Below are 19,675 nucleotides of genomic sequence, written 5' to 3' on the forward strand. Positions count from 1 at the left end.
TCTCAAACTAACTAAGGGTTCATTTTCAGTAAATTGTGGAACTCGTTTTCACATTTGGTTAAAATGACTTCTTACTCTAAGTCCTACCAAAAATAACTATTATTTCAGCATCATCCATGATTATCTTCATGTCAGTTCAGTGACTAAATGGAGAAGATACTAGTTATCAAGCACACACACACACACACACACACCATTGAACCGTCTCATCACATGATCAAATAGCGACTTGGCTTTGGACAATATGAAAATACATTTTACCAAGCAATCATCATATTATATCTTTATTAATATAAATCATATCTGTATATGACGAAAATACCCCCCCCCCCCCCCCCCCCAACATTTTTTCAGGAATATACAGCAAATGGCACCATTGCATTCATTTCATGTTTTTTTTTGCTATGAACACCTGGATATCACAATTAAAACCACTTCCTCCATGTCCTTCATTTGCCATCTGTTTTATTTGAACTCATATTCAAACCAACAACCACATGTGACAAATATGTAAACAAATAGATTTGAAAATGAAGTGGACTTGCATTTTTTATTCTTTTTTTAAACCTTTTTCTGAGATTCTAATTTTGCACGTCAGTACACAGTAACGTTGAGTGAACGTCATCAGTTGATGAAGGCCACCAGAGGATGCAGGAAGTCAAAATTAGATCGCTCACTATGTCTTCTTTGGTCAAAAGTGAACTTTTTACTCAAACATCGACACAAAATGACTCCGAATATGTATTTGTGAATAATAGATGGGTCCAGCGGTGTCTGTTTCTATCAGTGCATTAGCAGCTTTAAAACACCAGGGGACACCAAAACGTCAGTCATAAATCATAATCTTTTATAATCTTTTTCCCAAGGCTCATTTAATTCTCTCTCTGCCATCCACTAACTCTCTCCATGCACTCCCTCTACATGTGTGTGTGTGTGTGTGTGTGTTCTTTCTACTCGTCTCAGTAAAATGGCTGCGATCTCATACAATTTGCAGTCTATACACAATGTTTTATGGCACATCTGCCCTATTAAACACCACACAGCTGGCTGTGGAAGATATTAATATCAGCATGGATGGAAACATGATGAGCAGAAAACCACTGGCATCCCATGTAGCCGCTCTGTGTGCTTCATATCCTCATAATCCTCATTCATCCACGTCCCCCCGGTGCAGTTAGTTATTCCACTATTTAATTATAAACAAGCTGTCAAAAATCAATATTAGTTTTTTTTTCTTCCTTTTTTCCCTTTTCCTCACAGTAGGTTCTTTGTGTAAGCCAATCAATATTCCTACTTTGGCCCGTGGGGGGAGGTTAAAAAACGATCTATAATAGAATCCAACTCAAGCAGCAGGAATAACAACAAGCCAAACCAATTTCCCACAGGCTAACAGCGAGGTTTAATACCACTGTTCGTTGTCCGGCGGAGCTTTAAACTAGCAGACTTGTGCACGGAGGCGGAAAACGTTGACGACATGAATGAAAATGCTGAAGAACAAGTAGACGGGCCTTTGATGATTTTCATTTACATGCATTTACACCAAAGAAGGATATATTTGATGTGATGGAAAAGACATTCTCGCTGCCAACGTCTCATTATACTGACACTTGTGACACCAAACCCTTAGAAACACTTCATAACCCATCAGTAAGTTAATGAACAATGATGGGGGGGGGGGGGGGGGGGGGGGGGGTTATCTCCACGTCCTTGACCTTGTCATTTATCTTGACTTGCAAAAGGCAAAGCAGAACCCGGATCAGTGTTATCGTCTCAAGACATTTGATAAATGCTCTCCCCAATTTAGAAGCGAGGCAGATGGTCTTGTTGTGGGCAACAAAAAAAGAGTTCCTGGGAAATTAGGGCAAAGAAAGAAGTGTATGTCAGCAGCAGCCAGGTGTGTAGTGCTGCGTGTCCCGGGAGGGGCGCAGAAAGGAAAAGCCAGCCTGCAATGAACCAGCTGTTTCCTCAAGAAGTGGCCGGCTGCCAGAAAAACCTGCCGTAGTTCGATAATATGGAATCTAAATAAGAATCAGCCGGAGTGATTTGGGTAGCTAAGTGTGACTCCGAACGGTGGGGAAAGCAGTGAATGACAAAGTGACTGGAATGAATTTGGACGGCTCCTCATTTAAAAGTGGATGTGAAATATTTAATTATTGTAGCAAAACAAAACCCATGAAAATAGAATCTGTCTTAATCCTATGTAGCTGATGAAGACGGATCTGTGTTGCTGTGAGACGCACTCCCTGCATTTGCTGAACAGACCGAGCACCAGCAGTCACTGTGACCGTTCATGATGCATTCATTCATCTTTCTCTCCAAAAGCAGCCTCTTTTTTTTTCCTGAATCAGGGAGTTTATCTCAGAGAAAGTGACTTTGACAGGGGAGCGTACACAGCAGCTTACATACCGTCTCCTACTGTACCAACAGTCGGGGTTGCACAATCTGTTTTTTAACCTCAACTGAGAAGTTTCACTTGCCTTAATTTAACCACACCACACAAAGGTGTTCTTTAGGGCAATGCATCACAACCTATTTTGACGGGCCTCATCCCACAGGACAATTCATATTTACTCATGCAAACATAAATGCTGTCATTTATACCTTACAAAAGCTATACCTTACTGAGAACCTTCAGGTAGAAAACACTTTGAGATAGTTCACCATATGCTATACAGTTACAACCATGCATAACAGATCACAACTATCCCCCCTCCATGACATCACTGCTGTCATCCAGTGTATAAATAGAGGAAATGGTTGGGCACATGAAGTCTCTGGAACACATGGTGGGTATGGTGAGTAACAAAGAGAGATGTAACTAATGAAATGCAATAACAATAACTAAACAATACCTGTTTTACTTTAACCAGTGACGTTGACATTATATGAACTGTAATTAAACAAATACAAAACACAAACAAACCCGTGATAGTGAGTGTCTTCAGTTACAGATCATGATGGAACTGTGGCTCAACAAACGATTAACAAGCATGGTTAGATTTGTCAGAATATGGCGGTGAAATATGGGGACGAATGGTGTGTTCTCGCCCACTTTGTCATACAGTACATACACATGCTGTCGCCAGTCCACATGCACACCGCCCATAAAGAGGCTAAAACTCTCATACCTGCCGAGTCAATACTGGTGACCCCTTTCACATTACACACAGACTTTTGTTTCATTGTTAAATATTGATTCGCGGAGCGTTAAGTAAATGTCACATTATCCATACGCCTACAACAAAATAATTTAATCAATAAATGCACTTTTGATTTCATTGTAGCACCTATTAGCATTAGCAGAATCCATTAGTGAAATCCCCCAAATTTCCTCGTCCCAGATCCCCGTCGATGTTTCCAAGCTTAACTGGGAACACAGCTGTGTTGAGTTTCAAAACACCAACAGAAATCTGGCAGGAAGTTTATGCATTTGGAGCCATTGGGTAAGGCACCAAAGTCGTAAAATGATATTTTTAAACAACCGGGTTTAATAAGCTCACTCATGCAACAGTTGTTCACACTCACCTTGTGATCCAGCAGCTCTCTCTGCTCAGATATGTTGCACCCAATATCTCGTTTAAACCTTGTGGTTCTCTTCGTCAGCCTGCAGCGGAGCGATATCTTTCCTGAGATGAGCGAGTCTATCTCTCGGTTTGCGGATTAGATCGTCGTCTGGCTCGCTGGATGGTTCCGTGAGCCCTCGGGGAACACAGATGCAGATCTTGGCTTTGTTTTCCGCCGGGCTCCAAAAGAATATCTTTTGTGTCTTTAAAGCCTTCAAAGTGAGATAATGTTATAAATCAAGGAGACAGTTTGAGGAATTAGGCCTCTGCCGTGTCAGTGTGGTTTTAATGTTCCTGTCATATCTGTCTGTGAATCAGCTCCAATAGATCCACCAACTGTTTCCGATTTAAATACAATCCTTCCCAAAATCAGTGATCGGTGTTCACCGATCACTGATTGATCTATAGATGAACAGACTGGAAGGCAACAGTCACTGCGGGCGTTCATATGATTTACTATTTCTGGCTGAATAGATAATATTTGAGTAATCTACCAGACCTCTCTCTGATGGATGAAGCGATGTGTTACGCTGTCTCCAAATCGTCTCAAAGCAATGTTTCCAGCAGAAAGGAACATTGTGCTGCAGTTTTATTGCTTATCATTTCTTGTGGTTACACATTTTCATCACAAGTGTGTGTGCATGAGAGAGACTTTGTGTAACATATTTCTATTGACTTTTTATTTATTTCACATTTCTCTTGGTACCCAGCCTTGAAGAAATAAACATCCAGTGTTGGAATTTCCCAGAAAAAACGTATAAATTATAATTTACTACAGGATTTCAAGAGTTACCACAAAACAGACTAAACCAGGGGCTACATATAAACGATATATATATACATATACACACATGTATATATACATACATATACATACATGTATATGTTTATATACATGTATATAAACATACATACATATATACATATCTATATATATATATATATATATATATATATATATATATATATATATATATATATATATACACATGTATATGTTCATATACATGTATATTGTCCAATGTCAAGTCTCTCTATCTATCTATATTATGTATTGTTTATTTTATACATGCTTCAAGTGTGACCTGCCAATCGGAAGACGGAGCGGGCCCGTGCTTGCTGTAGACGGATGTCACTGGCTTTGTCTCTGCACGGTGTCCCGAGCCCGCTGCACGGAGCCTTTCTGACGTTTAACTGGCTCTGCCCCTTTAACCGCGTGGCCGCACTGCTCATGCTCGGGGCTTTGTGCAGGAGGTTCCCCCGTCACAAACCAGCTGTGGAGCAGGAGAGCGATAGCAGACAGCTCCGGGGAGAGCTGCGGCTGTCGCATCCTGAGACAACGAACCCGGGCAGAGGGCACGTCTTTGTCTGGCAGCACGCGCACACATCCAGCGAGGGTGGGAGCAGCGCACGGCGTTCATCGGAGCTCCGTGCTTTTCTGCTGATTTATCTCCGGGATTTACAGCCTTTTGACGCTGAGGCAGCATCATCCGGTCGCGGTGTTTACATCGGATCCTTGACCACAGTGGAAGTTTATCTGGAAGACTTGTTGGGCACGCGCCGCAGAGCGCGTAACAGGGGCTTCTATGTTTGTGTTGCTGCGAACGGATTGGTCCGGTTGGAATTGCGTTTACGGTGTTTTTTTAAAGGTCGAAACTGTTTCCACCAAAGTTTCCGGTCCCGCAGCTTTCCCCACACCGCTCTGCATGTTCCGATAGAGCGTAATCACTGCTTCCCGGAGCCCTTTCCCCCGGCGTCACAGGTCGGATACTTTATATCGACCCCACTGCTGATAACTGATCACCTCACAGCGTAAAGGTGACACCTCGTTTTTGTTCTGTTCCGGGGGCTGCAGCCTCCCCCCCCCACAAAAAAAAGACACTTCGCGTCCATCATGGATGATGTCGGAGGGATGCATCTGTGCACCTGGGCGGCCACGAGACGCGTCTTGAGAACGTACCTGGGAGTGCTCGTGATGCTTCATCTCGTGCTCCGCGCGGAAGCCTCCTCGGTGTCCAAGTCCTGCGAGAAAGACTGCTTGTCGGGGAAGTGCATCAACGGGACCTGCGTGTGCGATCACGGATGGGTCGGGGATCAGTGTCAGCACTGTCAGGGGAGATTCAAGTAAGTTGTGAATTGATATGGCATCTGCCAAGTGCCGTTAGCAGCGTACATCTTACCTGTTAGGTTGTTATTTGTATCAATGTTGTGCTGAGCAAAAGTCCAAAATTGGCATTAGGTGTTTGAACCAGTGACCCCCGAGTGTGAATGCATAGATCTTTATCAATTATAGCCTAATATCCTAATATCTTCTCACTGCTGCTTTGGGCTCCTAGATATTTTTATTTATGGCGGTTATATGTGTTTGACTGGGTTCAATGAATAAGTGTAGATGACTAGATTCATCTGTGTCTTTGTTGTAGAAAAGTGAAGTCCTTTGGATGCTACCTGGCTCTATTACCATATTGTATGAGGGGCAATTAATGCCACAGCAAAAACACAGATCAAGTACCCTAAACCTGACTCTTTTTTTTCTTTTTTATATTTTTTATGGGTGTATCAAAAGCAAAAATCTGCACCACACATGAGGCTCGTGCATGAATATGTTGTGGGTAAGTAGCACGGTCAACTGGTTCAATTCAATGAGTGAAAACCCCTTTTCTATATATGACAGCATGTCATTTTAATGCCCAGACGGCAGTCTGCTGCTCGGAGCGAATAGAGAGGACTGACTGCCACTCGCGCTGTCTCCTTTAGAGTACTACACACAGCCTGAGAAAGCAGTTGCTCTTTAAAAATAAACCAGGATTTAAAAAACAGCATGGCCGCTGTCTTGACCCTGACATCTCCTGAGACGTATAGGTCTACTGTCTTTGGCTGTAAAGCCGAAATAAGTGAACGGCATTGAAATTACATGTTTTGCTGGTTCACATCTGGCATTAACATGAGCCGATCAAGAGTGGACACCTCAGTCGTCAGTTCACACCTGACACTATATATGTAAATAAACACGTACATCATTTCCGTTTGCAAACACCAAATGTGTTTTTTGATCAGTTTGGTCTTTGAATAATTTGATATACTTACTTGTGCCGAAAAAAAAATGAAGCAGTAAGCTAGCTATAGACAGAGATTCACTGTGCTGCACAAAGGCTACCAGTAGCTACTAGCAGCTTTTAAAGGTGGAATGTTTTCTTGCGCGTTACTCTACTGTAAGTTGGGGTCTTTGAATCCATCAACGCACCTTAAATGTCAATATGTCAACTTTGACCATTCCATTTGTTTCTCTCTTGCATGACACACGCTTTAGTGATGATTGGATCTTCAAGTGCTTAAAAAAAAACATACCATTTTAACGTAGAGTTTGCAAAGATTCTGTTTCCTCTCTTGGAAGATAAAGTGTCTGAGCTTCGGGAGCTCGACACTTACACACACACACCTTAGACAGTTGAGTAAACATATGTCAACTAAATCGTAATATAAATATTTGTCCTTCTCGTTGAATCCCAGAGACATTATTGAGCGTCATACGTATTGTCAGAATGGACTACCAGCATAGATGTGCTTAAAAAGAAGACTTTTTTTTTCTGCTTCACTTGTCAGAATGATCTCCCTTAGGTCACGCATCGGCCTGAATATGAAACTTTTGAACAGATGGGCGTCATATTCCGGACGGAATAAGACATTGCACAACAGTCTGTTTTTAACGGAGAGTGTACTGGTGTAACCCTCCTTCGGAGTATTGCATTGTGGGTTGTTTGTAGCTTTAATGTTGCTGGGTCAGTGAGTTTCTTCAAGTGCGTTTGAAGTTTGTCTTTTAGAGAAGGGCTGAACTTATTTTGACTGATATTGAAGTGCACTATAAATTGCAATGTTAGGATGGTCATTTTTGCATCATCTATTTTATCATTGTTATTTTGATTGAAAAACATTAAAATGATAATGGTGTGATTTTTGCAGGGATCTGTACCAAACAAAGATATTTCCATTCTGTAGAAGTCTGTAGAAAATGATGTGTAGGCCAGGACATCTCTGCAGCACCACAATATTTCATTTAAAAGGGTATTTTCAACCGTTTAACAAATGTTGCGCTCCCTGGAATTTGAAAATTGCCACAGGCCATATTGTGATTTTGATAAATTGCGCTGCACTAAAGTTAATTAGAACTGAAAGTGTTCATTTAGCCTGGTGTCTGATGGCTGGTCCGATGTGTTTTGCTTCCATGAAGGGACATTTTAAAAATGCTCCAGCTTCAGACTGCTCACACAAGGAGAGTGTGTGGCTATGTGACCAATAGACAAACTACACAAGTATCTCATTTGCATCTGTTGTACAAAAACAACAACCCCATGACAATAAATACACTACATAAAACAACACGATACATTATAGTCCGTCAGTGTGAGATAATATTCGATAATAAACCGATCAGCTCTCCCACCCTTCTTCTTTGTCTGTGGCATTAATCACCCCTCATATACTCCAGAGAGGACAGCGTTACCTTTTTCACCGTCACCTGCAGCATTAACTGCACAAGTACCGGCGGAGAGATGGCAGGACTTAAGTCTGGCCCTTTCTCTCTCTCTGGAGAATTGTATTGATTTTTCAGCCAATGCGATTGTCGTGAGAGCTGGTGGACAGAACAGGACTGGACAACAGACAAACAACATGACAGGGACAAGCCTTTCTGCTTGTCACAGCCTCGTTAGTGTCCAGGGATACTTAGTAGTTCTCATATGCACACACACACACACACACACACACACTGTGACATTTTGCACAGTTTTTTCAGAGAAAGTATCATAGCTGTTTCCTCAAATCTATATCTGGACGCATTTTATGGATTGCAGGAAAATCAGCTCATTTTCAAAGAGGACATTGCGTTTCACAGTACTTTATACTTTGGACCGGGCATGAAGAGAGGATAAGAACATGGAAAGAAAATATGGGAAAGTTTTCTTTATTTGACAGCATTTATTTTGAATGTGTCCATCAAACAGGCACTGTAGCGGCCTCACTGATTTCTGACCTGTTTTAATTTGCCTTATCAAGCTAAAATGAAGTCTGATGGGGCCTAGCTGTGGTTCAGGCAAAAGGTTAAATATTACAAGTAACGCTGAAAGATGCCCGCAGCAGCCACAGGAAAGGTTGTCTATGCGGTTTTGGTTTATCCTTGAACAATACCTTTCCTAGTGTATGCAACACCTCTTGCCCCTGCATTAAGGCCTCTTGACACGGTTAATCATAGTATAACACAATTCTGATTTGCTATTTGTGGCATTATGCTGCTTTCATGCCGCGTCAGAGTTATGCCAGCTTTTAAGACTTCTAAGTAACATTCAAGTCAATATCTAACATAATCATGACTCTGATACTATTTTCTGAAAGTTGCGATATACCTGACTTAATAATCATGTGCCTGAAAAGGCAACACATGCATAAATATAGACTATATTTATATATAAATATAGTCTGTAGTTCAATGCAATAGATAATATAATTTACATAGTGTTATATTGTTAATACACAGTATTTTTAATTGCCTCTAAATGTCTCTCAACATGTTGAAAGTGAGGGAGAGAAACTTCATTCCCTGCTTAGCTAGATATTACTCCACTGTATCTTTACATATCTAATAGTTGTTTGCTGCTATATTAATGTTCTGAATGTTAAACACAGCTCCTTTTAACCCTTACATGACCATCTTTGCAGTCATACGAACACTGGCCGGTTGTAAACATGGGAATCTTCCCCTTCTCTCTACCATCCGTCCCATCAGTCATGAACGTGTCTCTTTCTGTTCGAATGGACATTAAGATGGCGGCAGCACATAGACATACTGTAGCTTATCTCGGCTCTGGCATAGGAACTGACCTTGTCTGCAGCTTCAAGGTGTCCTGTCCACAGTTTTACACTCCAGTTTGTTATAATGGCGGTGGCCTACTTTGTAGCTTTACTATGGTTGGCCACTGGAAACCATCGACAGCGAGGCTGACTCTCATGCACTGTGTTCACCGACCCCGGTAATGCGTCCATGTTTTGGATACGGATGGTGTGCTCAACATATGGAAATTCAGTAATTTAAGTACTTCCAAACAGTGTCTCCCTGAAAGCAAATGCATTCTGGACTTTCTTACCATGTTCAGTCTGTAGTATTCTGTCCTTTCTATTTATGTCATGAAAACACGCCTTTGTATTAAGCTCGATTTATTATAAACCATGCAGTAATCCGTCTGAAAGACATGTACTGGAGGTTGTTTTGGGGATTGTGAGCTGGCTGAATCTCCCCGTCGACAACCGATGTTGTAGAAAACACTGATGTCCAAATACCTGTGTTATCAAAAGGCTTCACGGGGTTTGTGGCTACATCAGCTGTATCTATAGTGAGGACAGACTGGAGAGCGCTGGAGCAGAGAACAGGACCCGTGCTTCAATATCACTGCTGTGCCCTGAATATACTCAATACTAAAGCCTCGCTGGATTGCAATTGGGATGGCCAGGACACACACACACACACACACACTCACAGAGTAGCGTCTCATATCCACACAGACAGATCCAATAAAGAAGAAATAGGGAGTAGATTCTGTTTGTCTATTGATTTAAGGTATTGGTGCTCCGTGTAGTTTTATTGGTCCGCAGTCTCACCCTTTGTTTTCTGATTGCGTTCTCTCTTTGCTTTTTTCTCTGCCTCTCTTTGTCCAGACTAAATAACATCTTGCTTGTTCCTTGCATACAACACACACACACACAGGAGTCGCACTAACACACAAAACCCAGGACTGTTGTCTGAACCAGATGTGAGGAGACTGAACAGCATACCCAAACACTCTGGACTAATTATTTGGTAAATTAAGAAAAAAGACGTAACACACTTTTTATTGCTGCATTCACATGGAATCTGAACAAAACCTTCTGGATGATGCCAGGCAAAAAACGAAAACATGCATGACCATATGTTGCTGTGGTGATGGCACAGATGACCAGAGAGGAGAGCCGAGATGGGAGCTAAGCTAACCCAGCGAGGACCTGAGTCTACTCCACTACCCAGCCTATACTCCGGGCTGTCGGATGTTCGGTGGCAGTAAAATAAGATGGATGAAAGCAGCGGGAGGTCAGTGACTGTCGCGCCCACATCTTCACAGAGACCTGGCTCCATCGCTCATCCCGGATCAAGCTTCACTTGACAGGCGGACGTCAGGACAGAGCGGCGCAGTAGGGGTACAACTGTATATCGTTGTGCATCCCTGTGTTGCATAATGACAATACATTATCCTTGAATCCTTGAATTTGGCCCGGGGCAGGTAGTGCAGAGCGGGTTTACGAGAGCCAGTTTGCTTAAAAAAAGTCAAATTACAGGGGTTGATGAGAGCGGCTAAACCACACAGTTAATGTACTCTAAAACCCAAAACCATGAGCTTCTAGAGGCTAAAAAGCTCAGACAGCTGCTGGTAACTCTCGGTAGTTTCATACAAGAAACACCTTTCACAGAGTTGTTTTATCCATTGTTTGAAAAATAAATGAAAATATTGATGAGAGGAGCTTTGTTGGGAAGATGTATGAAGGAAACCAGCACTGACTGTTGGAGAAGGGATGTAAATTCCAGTTATGGTGTTGAAATAACGTTCCTTGCACTTTACAAGGTGCTATAACAACCTCAAACTGTCTCTCATTTTGATACTGCATGTAAAGTTCGATAAACATCGGCCATTTTTAGATGTATGAATTGACACCAAATAAAGTTGCTATTGAAAGCAAGTTGCAGTTATGTAGAAACATTTGAAAAAAATGTTTGTGGTTGTATTATCTGCATTTGGCCTCCTACATTTGTTTTTGTAATTTTAGGGAACACATTCACGAGTCTTTTTAAGTCGGGTGCTCGCTGTCAGCTGTGGCAGTGAAGCGACACGTTGAGGTAGAAGCTTTTCATCAGACTAAACAGACCACCTGTTTATCCTTCATTAACCTCGAAGAGGAAGCTGTGAAACACCCGTGGACCGACCTGACCGTGCATCTGGCAGTTTCAACATCAAACCGTCTAATGCGGGCACATCAGAGCGAATCTATTTGCCTCAGGTTTTCCTAGTATAAAGCGCCGCATTAATCTCACTTTGTCTCTTGCATGCTAAGTGCAGGCAGCCAGAAAACACTGGAGGCCACGGAGTAACGAACTCTCACTGATCAAACATTTTGAGTCATTATTTGCCGACAGAGATGCAGGAAGAAGTTCTGGAAACAGGATGTTGATTGTGCTAAGTGAAGGAAGATGGAAAAAATGAAATAAAAATCTGGTCTCTTTCTCTCTCTCTCTCTCGCTCTCTCTCTCTCTCGGAGCTGCCTTGCTGTTGTAAATCGCTCAGTGTGCAGAAGCCGCAACGGAGGTTTTTGCCTCAGACAGCTGGAGCCGAATAAGATGTATTTATCTCACTGGAGCCTGATGAATGGACTGAGGAGACTCGGAGTTCAGCTAAAGCTCTGCAACATAGAAATAGAACAGAAGCAGAACGGACACTGAGCGTTTCGCCGTGTTCGTTTCAAAAGAAATATTGGAAGAAAATGGCGATTGTTAGTTGTTTTGGTAACAACATACGTCATCCGTGAGTGAGTTCGCAACTTGCCGCATAAAAATGGCCGCCACTCTGACCATCGTCTACGTTGATCTGAATGGGAATGTCCGATGTACTCCTGTTCTATTTCTAGATGGGATTTAAAAATGTACCACCTCTTCAAGTCTCCCAGAAGAGTCATTGGCATTCAAATGATAATCTACTCCTCATAAGGAAACCTATAAATACTTTTTTTTTTTTTTTCTTTCAAAATGGGATAAAAGTTGGATTAAACCCCTCCACTACATGTCTGATTTAATCTGTCCACTAATACTGTGAGCGCAAAAATCCTATTACGTGATGTTGGAGCCCATGATGGTTCCCCTTCAGCTCTCCACATAACGTCTGTGTGTAGCGGTGGTATGAATATTATGAGGCAATTTGAATCAGCAACTTTCTGTTACACTTACACTGGACTGTTAACTTCAATCTTGACCAGGGTTCAGGTTAGTTAGGAGTTTGTTGAATAGGAATTCAGCATTGAATCTGATTTAAGAAGTCTGAATGCAGTGGATCCCCTTAACGTATTTGGGTTTAGTTTTTAACAAAAGGTCATAAGGGCTTCACGCTTATTAATGCTATTTAGCTAAATTCACCAATTGGGAACTGGATCTGGCTTTTGGAACTCAACCCAACTCTTGATTGAATGAGCACCATGGGGAATACAATGTTCACATGTAAAAATGTAATAAAAGGTTTAAATACAGCCAACAGTTATCAAATGTAATACAATATTTTGTGTTTATAATTAAATGTTAATCGCAGTAAGTTCCCGTTTTCAAAGGAAACATCTCTTTTCAAATGAAACTTCCAACATAGGTTTATGTAGTTTTTAAAACTCCTTGGTTAGGCTTAGGAACGTACGTTTGTATGATGTTAGGAAGTACGTAAGTCACACAACTAAGGTAAAATAAGTGACATGAACAGCTTTCAGCTTTTTGAAAGTCATGTTTGTTTTGTTTTTTACCAATCCAACCTCCCCTCCTGTTTGAAGACTTTGTTGCTTTCTTACTTTCAGTTGCTCCGACTGTCTAATAATGATTCTGTTTTTGTTTACGTTGGAGAAGTTGAACTGCTAAAGGGTGCCTCTGTGTGTCAGTCTCGGCTGCAGAGGGGCAGTGACCAAAGCCTCTGTATTTGACGAGTTGGGAGTGAGACCGGGTCTGATCTGGGGAGCGAATGTGATAAAATGTAGGTTTTTCTGGAGCTTTGATGTAAGTCTACGCTGGTGAATGAGCCGAACTGCCGCTAGAAAAGTACATTACTGTTGCACCACTATGCAATACACCATAAAATGTTCTACTGTGTCTGCCCATATCAGCAATAGTAAAGTTAAGGTGAGGGAAAGACCAAGGCCTGTCACAAGAAGTGAACTCTGGTCACCCATCCAGCCCTCCAATCTCCATACTCTTACTTTCTTTTTACATAAATGGCACACTTCTAGACCCTGAACTTTTGAAATTGTTATGTGTCGAATCGTCCAATTTGGACATAATTCAAAGAGACTGAAATACAACAGTGGTGTATCCTGAAAGTATGGACGCACCGGTGCAACACACCTTTACTTCCAAGTCTTTTACTCTGTGATATCTAGAAACACCCTTGTTATGTTTGCAGTAAATCACAGTTACAAGTATGCATACATAGTCACGGACACCAAGTGATCTAAATATCAACCCTGCTGGCTCGGTGGTGCCTGACGATAAAGTGAAGGAAATCATTCGAGGACAAAACAACCACAGTGTTGGAGTGAGAGTCGGGCTGAGTGGAGACAGAATAGAGTGCTCTTCTGACATCAGAGTCATCAACACAGGCTCGAACCTGTGTGTGTGTGTGTGTGTGTGTGTGTGTGTGTGTGTGTGTGTGTGTGTGTGTGTGTGTGTGTGTGTGTGTGTGTGTGTGTGTGTGTGTGTGTGTGTGTGTGTGTGTGTGTGTGTGTGTGTGTGTGTGTGTGTGTGTGCGTGTGTGTGTGTGTTAGCCTCAGGCAGTGTGCAGTGATGATGACACAGCTTGTGAACTGAAGTAGCCACCGCAGTGAGCATGAGTTGTAGGGTCTGTTTGTGTGTGTGTGTGTATCTCTGAGAAAGCATGTGAGTGTTTTGGGAGGGGGGAGAATGGGACGGCCATCTGTCCAGTGTGTGTTAATCCTGCTATGATGAGAGCAAGGGCAACACACACACATGCACACACACGCACACACACACACGGTTGGATTGGTGGGTGTATTACATGAATCAAAACCCCCTACGGCTGTAGCGGTTGCAGAGAGATGCTGTGGGTTCCAATACTGTCATGCTATTTAGTATGCCAGAAAGTGATTTTGTTTGTCCCAATACATAGTATGTCAAATGCAGTATGCCAGAAATACCAGGATGTCCATGCTGCATCCTGTCGCATTTTGCAGTATACAAGCCAGCATGTTTTTCTGGCTAATCTGACCCACAATCCTCTGCGCGGCGGATAAATGAGCAAAAGGGTGAAAGTTCAATGTGCAATGTCATGACGAAGTGTTGTGTCCCAATTGACTGCATGCTGCTGCAGTTTGTACTAAAAATGAAAATAAATAGCAGGCAATTTGGAACGCAGTCATGGTAAAGGTCTGTTCTCATGACATCATCAGTACGTCCCACTGGCACTATATCTTTAACTGCATTAAGAAAGTCTTCAAAGGAACATTCTGGCTGTCTGATGGGATTTTCTCATTTCTCATATGATCAGGATATTTTCAGACAACTCTCTAGCGATAGAGAAAACAAATTGATGACAGTTCTAATAATTACTTTTATTATCAGGCTAAAATACCACATTCACAAATATGAGAATTGACTGCTTTTGTGTGTTTTAAACATATAAATAGAATACACACACACATTCCCATTCAAATGCAAACATCGCAGCAAGCTAGCATCCAGGACTCACGGAGTTGAGATTTTGCATTAACGACCAGGCGGTAACCTCTGGTTCTAAAAAGTAAAACAAATGCTGAAGTGCCTTAAACTAGCATTCTTTCTAATGGCCAGCAGGGGGCGACTCTTCTGGTTTCAAAAAGACGTCCGATTGTATAGAAGTCTATGAGAAAATGACTCTACTTCTCACCTGATTTATTACCTCTGTAAACATTGTAAACGTGAGTTTATGGTCTCAATCTCTATAGTTTCAAGTCTTCTTCAATACAGCATGATGTTCATTTAGTAAATAATGGATAATTTAGAGTCAAATAGACCATAGAGCAGGGTATGCTTTAGGGCGGGGCTAGCTTGTGATTGACAGGTTGCTACCACAGTGTTATCCGATCTGGGAGTTGTCCATGTTTTCGTCTTAAAACTTTTGATCCTTTTCACAGTAAGTTTTCAGTGCATTAAAGTTAACTGCAACAAAACTCCAAATCTCTCCTTCATTAGAGTCTTAATCAAAATGGCCGGATAACAGACACTTAACCCCAAAAGCTTCCTAAAGGATTACTCTCAAAATCCATCAGTTGTTATTGCGATATTGTGCTAGATTGCATGGGATCAACAAAATGAATGGGGTCAGTCCTCCGGGGACCATGACTATTCATACCAAATGTCATGTGACTGTGGAGTCACTGCAGCCAAACACCATCCTTACTTCTCTGCTGCTTGGATTATTTTGCGATGCGTTTCCAAAACACAAATATAAATGATATTTCCAGAAACAGGTCAATCTAAGTTCAATACTCCGTGGATTATGGATGTTTTAAGTAAGTTTTGATACTACTTGGTCACAAATGAGAGGTTGTGACCCAGGGTAGCGCTAAAGGTCAAGAGAATACCGATTAGGAATCATCCTCTGGGGACAATGAATTTAACACATTCAGCAGAAATCTAGCAAATCGTTTTTGAGACAACTTGCTCTGGGCCAAGGCCTTCAAGAGAGGGTCCAATCAACCAATAGTATCCAACATAAAAAAAAAGTTGGTGCAGCTCATCAAGCTTCATTATTTGAATAGAGCATTTTGTTAAATGTTTGCAACACTCAACCACTAAACTAAACTCTGGTTTATACAAAATAAAACTACGGAGAAAAACATCCCCAATTGTTCCAGGCAGTCATTAAGAAAAACATCGAGCCTGTACATTAAATCTCTGTCTCATGATGATGATGCCACAACCTCTCAGTCATGGCCCGCACCGCCTCAGTGGATCAATAGTCATTTGGCTGTCCGAGCACAGTCTGTAAGACACACTCACCATTCACCTCCTTTGCTAGTTGTACAGTAATCAGATTAGTGTCTGTGGTAAAGTGTAGTGTCCCTCCATCACTGGATCATTAGACACAAGTGTTGATGTAAGATATCGTCCATTGGAGTAAAACAGAGGATTAAATATGGCTCATTAGTCTGGCTTTTTAATAAAGTCATCAATATTACTTTAGTGATACAAGAGATCTGGCTGAAAATCGGGTTTCCTTTTCTTCATTTTCTGTATAAGATTTGAATTGATTTTGTTGATGCCTTAAGAATATATGAATATGGCACCACAAAAAAAAAACACTGCCAAGAGAGGACCAATGCAAACATACATACAATACAAACAAAACAAATCCACACGTGCCCCGTGTGAAACGAGAAGCCAACGCTGATTTATTCGTCACGTAACTGCCGTACTTCAGTGACGTCACGTTCGCCGTTATTTTAACCCAAACCCCGGTCTTTAGTATGAGGATACGTTGATTTAGTTTCGGGTAGTGTCCAACTGTAACGGCAGAGGGTCTCTGGTCTGTGTGGCAATATTTACAAGACCTGAGTGGATCCAAGCAGACTGTCAAATCAGACTCATGTGGCTCATCATCATCATCATCATCATCATCATCATCATCATCGCAGAAGAAAACTGTTTTTTTGAGGCAGACCGAGAGTGTGAATTGTGAAGTGCAGGAAAAGCTACATGTTGCTTCTGTTTAAGTGGAGCATCATACAGCTGCGAGTGTTTTTGTTCTCTTGTTAGTGTCTCTACATTTGGCCTGATTACCATCTGGACTATTTTTTAACTCCGTCCTACTGGGTCCCTTTCCAATCAGGTCTCCCTTTTTGAAAATCAATTAATGAAAAGTCAAGTATTGGGAAATAGCTTTTCATCTGCGAATCCAACAAGTTACTGCCAGTGTCTGTCACCTGAGACTCTACTACACAACAACACAAGTTTGTTTTGAAGGCTTTTATTGTGGCAAGAAAAAACAGAAAGTATTGAGTTTGCAAAACACAAAGCGAGGTTTTGTGTGTGCGCGTGCTTCTGTCCGTCCTTGAGCTTTAACCAAACTGTGAGTTTCTCAGCAGCAACCACAGAAACACATGTGCAGCTTTACAGTCCTTGTGTGAGTGTGTGTGTGTGGTCAGGTTTTGATTGCTGACTGTGTGTGGATGATCCTCTGGATCTCTGCTGAAGCCGGAGTTATTTTCTTGGCAGGGAGCATCTCTTTGGGTTCAGACCCTCCTCTCCTCTCCGTTTCTTTCACTCTTCCTCTTCTCGTCTCTTCATCCATCCCAATGGATGCATGCACACACACACACACACACACACACACACACACACACACACACACACACACACACACACACACACACACTTGCCTTTCCTATGGTCCACCCAGTTTTCTCACAAATGATTTCATCACTGAAGCATGCTCTGGCTCTGCTTCGCCGTGTGCCTGTGGATTTCTTTGTGTTCGTATGTGTGTGTGTTTTTGTGTCTGTATCAAACACGTGGTGGGCAGGTGTGTTTGCAGCGAGTGCTGTTCCTGGATTATTTGTGTTCATGTCTGGTTGTTTGCCCATGTTCTCTTGTAGCTCTCATGCTGCACTCACATGGGACTCAGGCAGACGGTAAACCGGAGATCATTTTAGCAGACAGCGCCAGCACAGTCCATCCCGCGGTCAGGAACGCCTCGAGTGAATGCCTTCAAATTTGGCACAAACGCGAAAGATCACTGTGACCTCACGTATACGTCCCGTTCTCGCGAAGGCGGTATTTCAGGAACGCCTTTCGTGAATTTAATCACATCTGGCGCAAACGTCCATTTGGATTCAAGGATGAGCTGATTTAGAAATTGGTGGTCAGACGTCAAGGTCGCTGTGAAAACACGTTTTTGGCCCCAACTCAAGAAATCATGGAGCGCCTTGGTAGCCGAGTGGGTACAGCGCAGCACAGCATGCCATGAACCGCGACGTCCGAGGTTTGTTTCCGGCCTCTGGACCTTTTGTTGCACATCATAACCCTCTCTCTTTATCTCTTTATCTCCCCCTATTTCAAAACCTGTCCTCTGTCCAATAAAGGCACATAAGAGGTGTACCTACATAGTTTGAAGCGCAGGGCCACTGACGAAGCTGTGGTATTTCACGAGGAGTGAGAATGTGTCGGAACGAAGATGGATGTAAACTGCACCTTGACTGGTTGGCGGAGGTATACAAATATGAGGCTGTAATGCTAGTTTTGCCTCCGACGTGATTCTCAGACTTGGCAAGGTGTGTTATAGAGATAGTGTGAGATAGAGAGGGAGTGTCTGAGAAGAATATGTGATAGAAAGTCATAAACAGTTCCACATTTATCTGGTACTTACATTCATTGCACATACTGCTCCTGAAGGTGCGCAGTCATTTTGTCGTGTCCCGTCACTTTCTGCCAGGTGGCGCGGTCAGAGCTTCCTGTTCGTTGCCGCTGTGCTCGGTATCACCTGAGGCTGTTATTCTGCTTGGCAGATTTCATACACCCTCTTAGCCCCACATCTCTGGCATTTTATAGATTCGTCTTAGTTTTCTCAAGCTAGATGTAGATCTGCATATGGCTTTAAAGGCTATACAGAAGGTGGCTGTAATTAACCCAAATCTTTACAAATCCGAGAAGACAAAGCAGAAGGAGCCGAACATGTGTTCCCCTGGTAGCGCTGATCACGACCACACGTATTTTGATGTTGCAAGGCAAAAGATAATCTTCCATCAGACGCGTATATGCTAATTAGCTGCACATGATAATTAATATACACTCGAGCAGTCAAGAACATTACATTAGGTTGCATGCATTTTATCTGGCAAATTTTCTTTCTTTTTGTCTAAAGTGATTTATAATAACTAAAAATAAAAAGATTATACAATAGAAAAATAATTAAAAAGGAGCTAATTGTGATAAAAAAGATGAAAAAGGAATAGCACAGGAAAAGTCTCAGGGTCATTTGTTTTCTATTGAAACTTCCAACTAAATTGAACTTAGACCTCAAATAGCCTCCACAAGGCATGTCCAGTGGCATTCCAGCATTGGCAGGGGACAGTTAGGAGGGTACCAATTCCCCGAATGGAGGGGCAGCCCAGTTTGTGGGGTTATGTAACTCCTCTCTCCCACTGTACTGGCCCGTGGGTAAACATAAACAAAGCATGGCACAAATGCCAAGTTAGAAAATGAAAGCTGTGATTGTGGTAGCATCCTGTTTGGCTGCTTTGTGGGATGAGTGATGCTTTCAGTAATGCTCTTCATTATCCTCTACCTCATACACGGC

The 19,675-nt window shown here is 42.1% G+C and overlaps 1 protein-coding gene across 1 annotated transcript in view; it reads left to right on the plus strand.

Annotated features, from left to right (window-relative positions):
* The first annotated feature begins 5,457 nt into the window (after window positions 1-5,457).
* The window catches only part of atrnl1a (attractin-like 1a), a 194,736-nt gene continuing 180,518 nt past the window's right edge, over window positions 5,458-19,675 (plus strand). The window contains exon 1 of the mRNA XM_076104205.1: window positions 5,458-5,687. Within this exon, the coding sequence (XP_075960320.1) occupies window positions 5,458-5,687 (230 nt within the window). The remainder of the gene's footprint in view (window positions 5,688-19,675) is intronic.

Source organism: Anarhichas minor, unplaced genomic scaffold, assembly GCF_050575085.1.
Source record: "Anarhichas minor isolate MPS153535 unplaced genomic scaffold, ASM5057508v1 ptg000029l, whole genome shotgun sequence".
Lineage (NCBI taxonomy): Eukaryota > Metazoa > Chordata > Actinopteri > Perciformes > Anarhichadidae > Anarhichas > Anarhichas minor.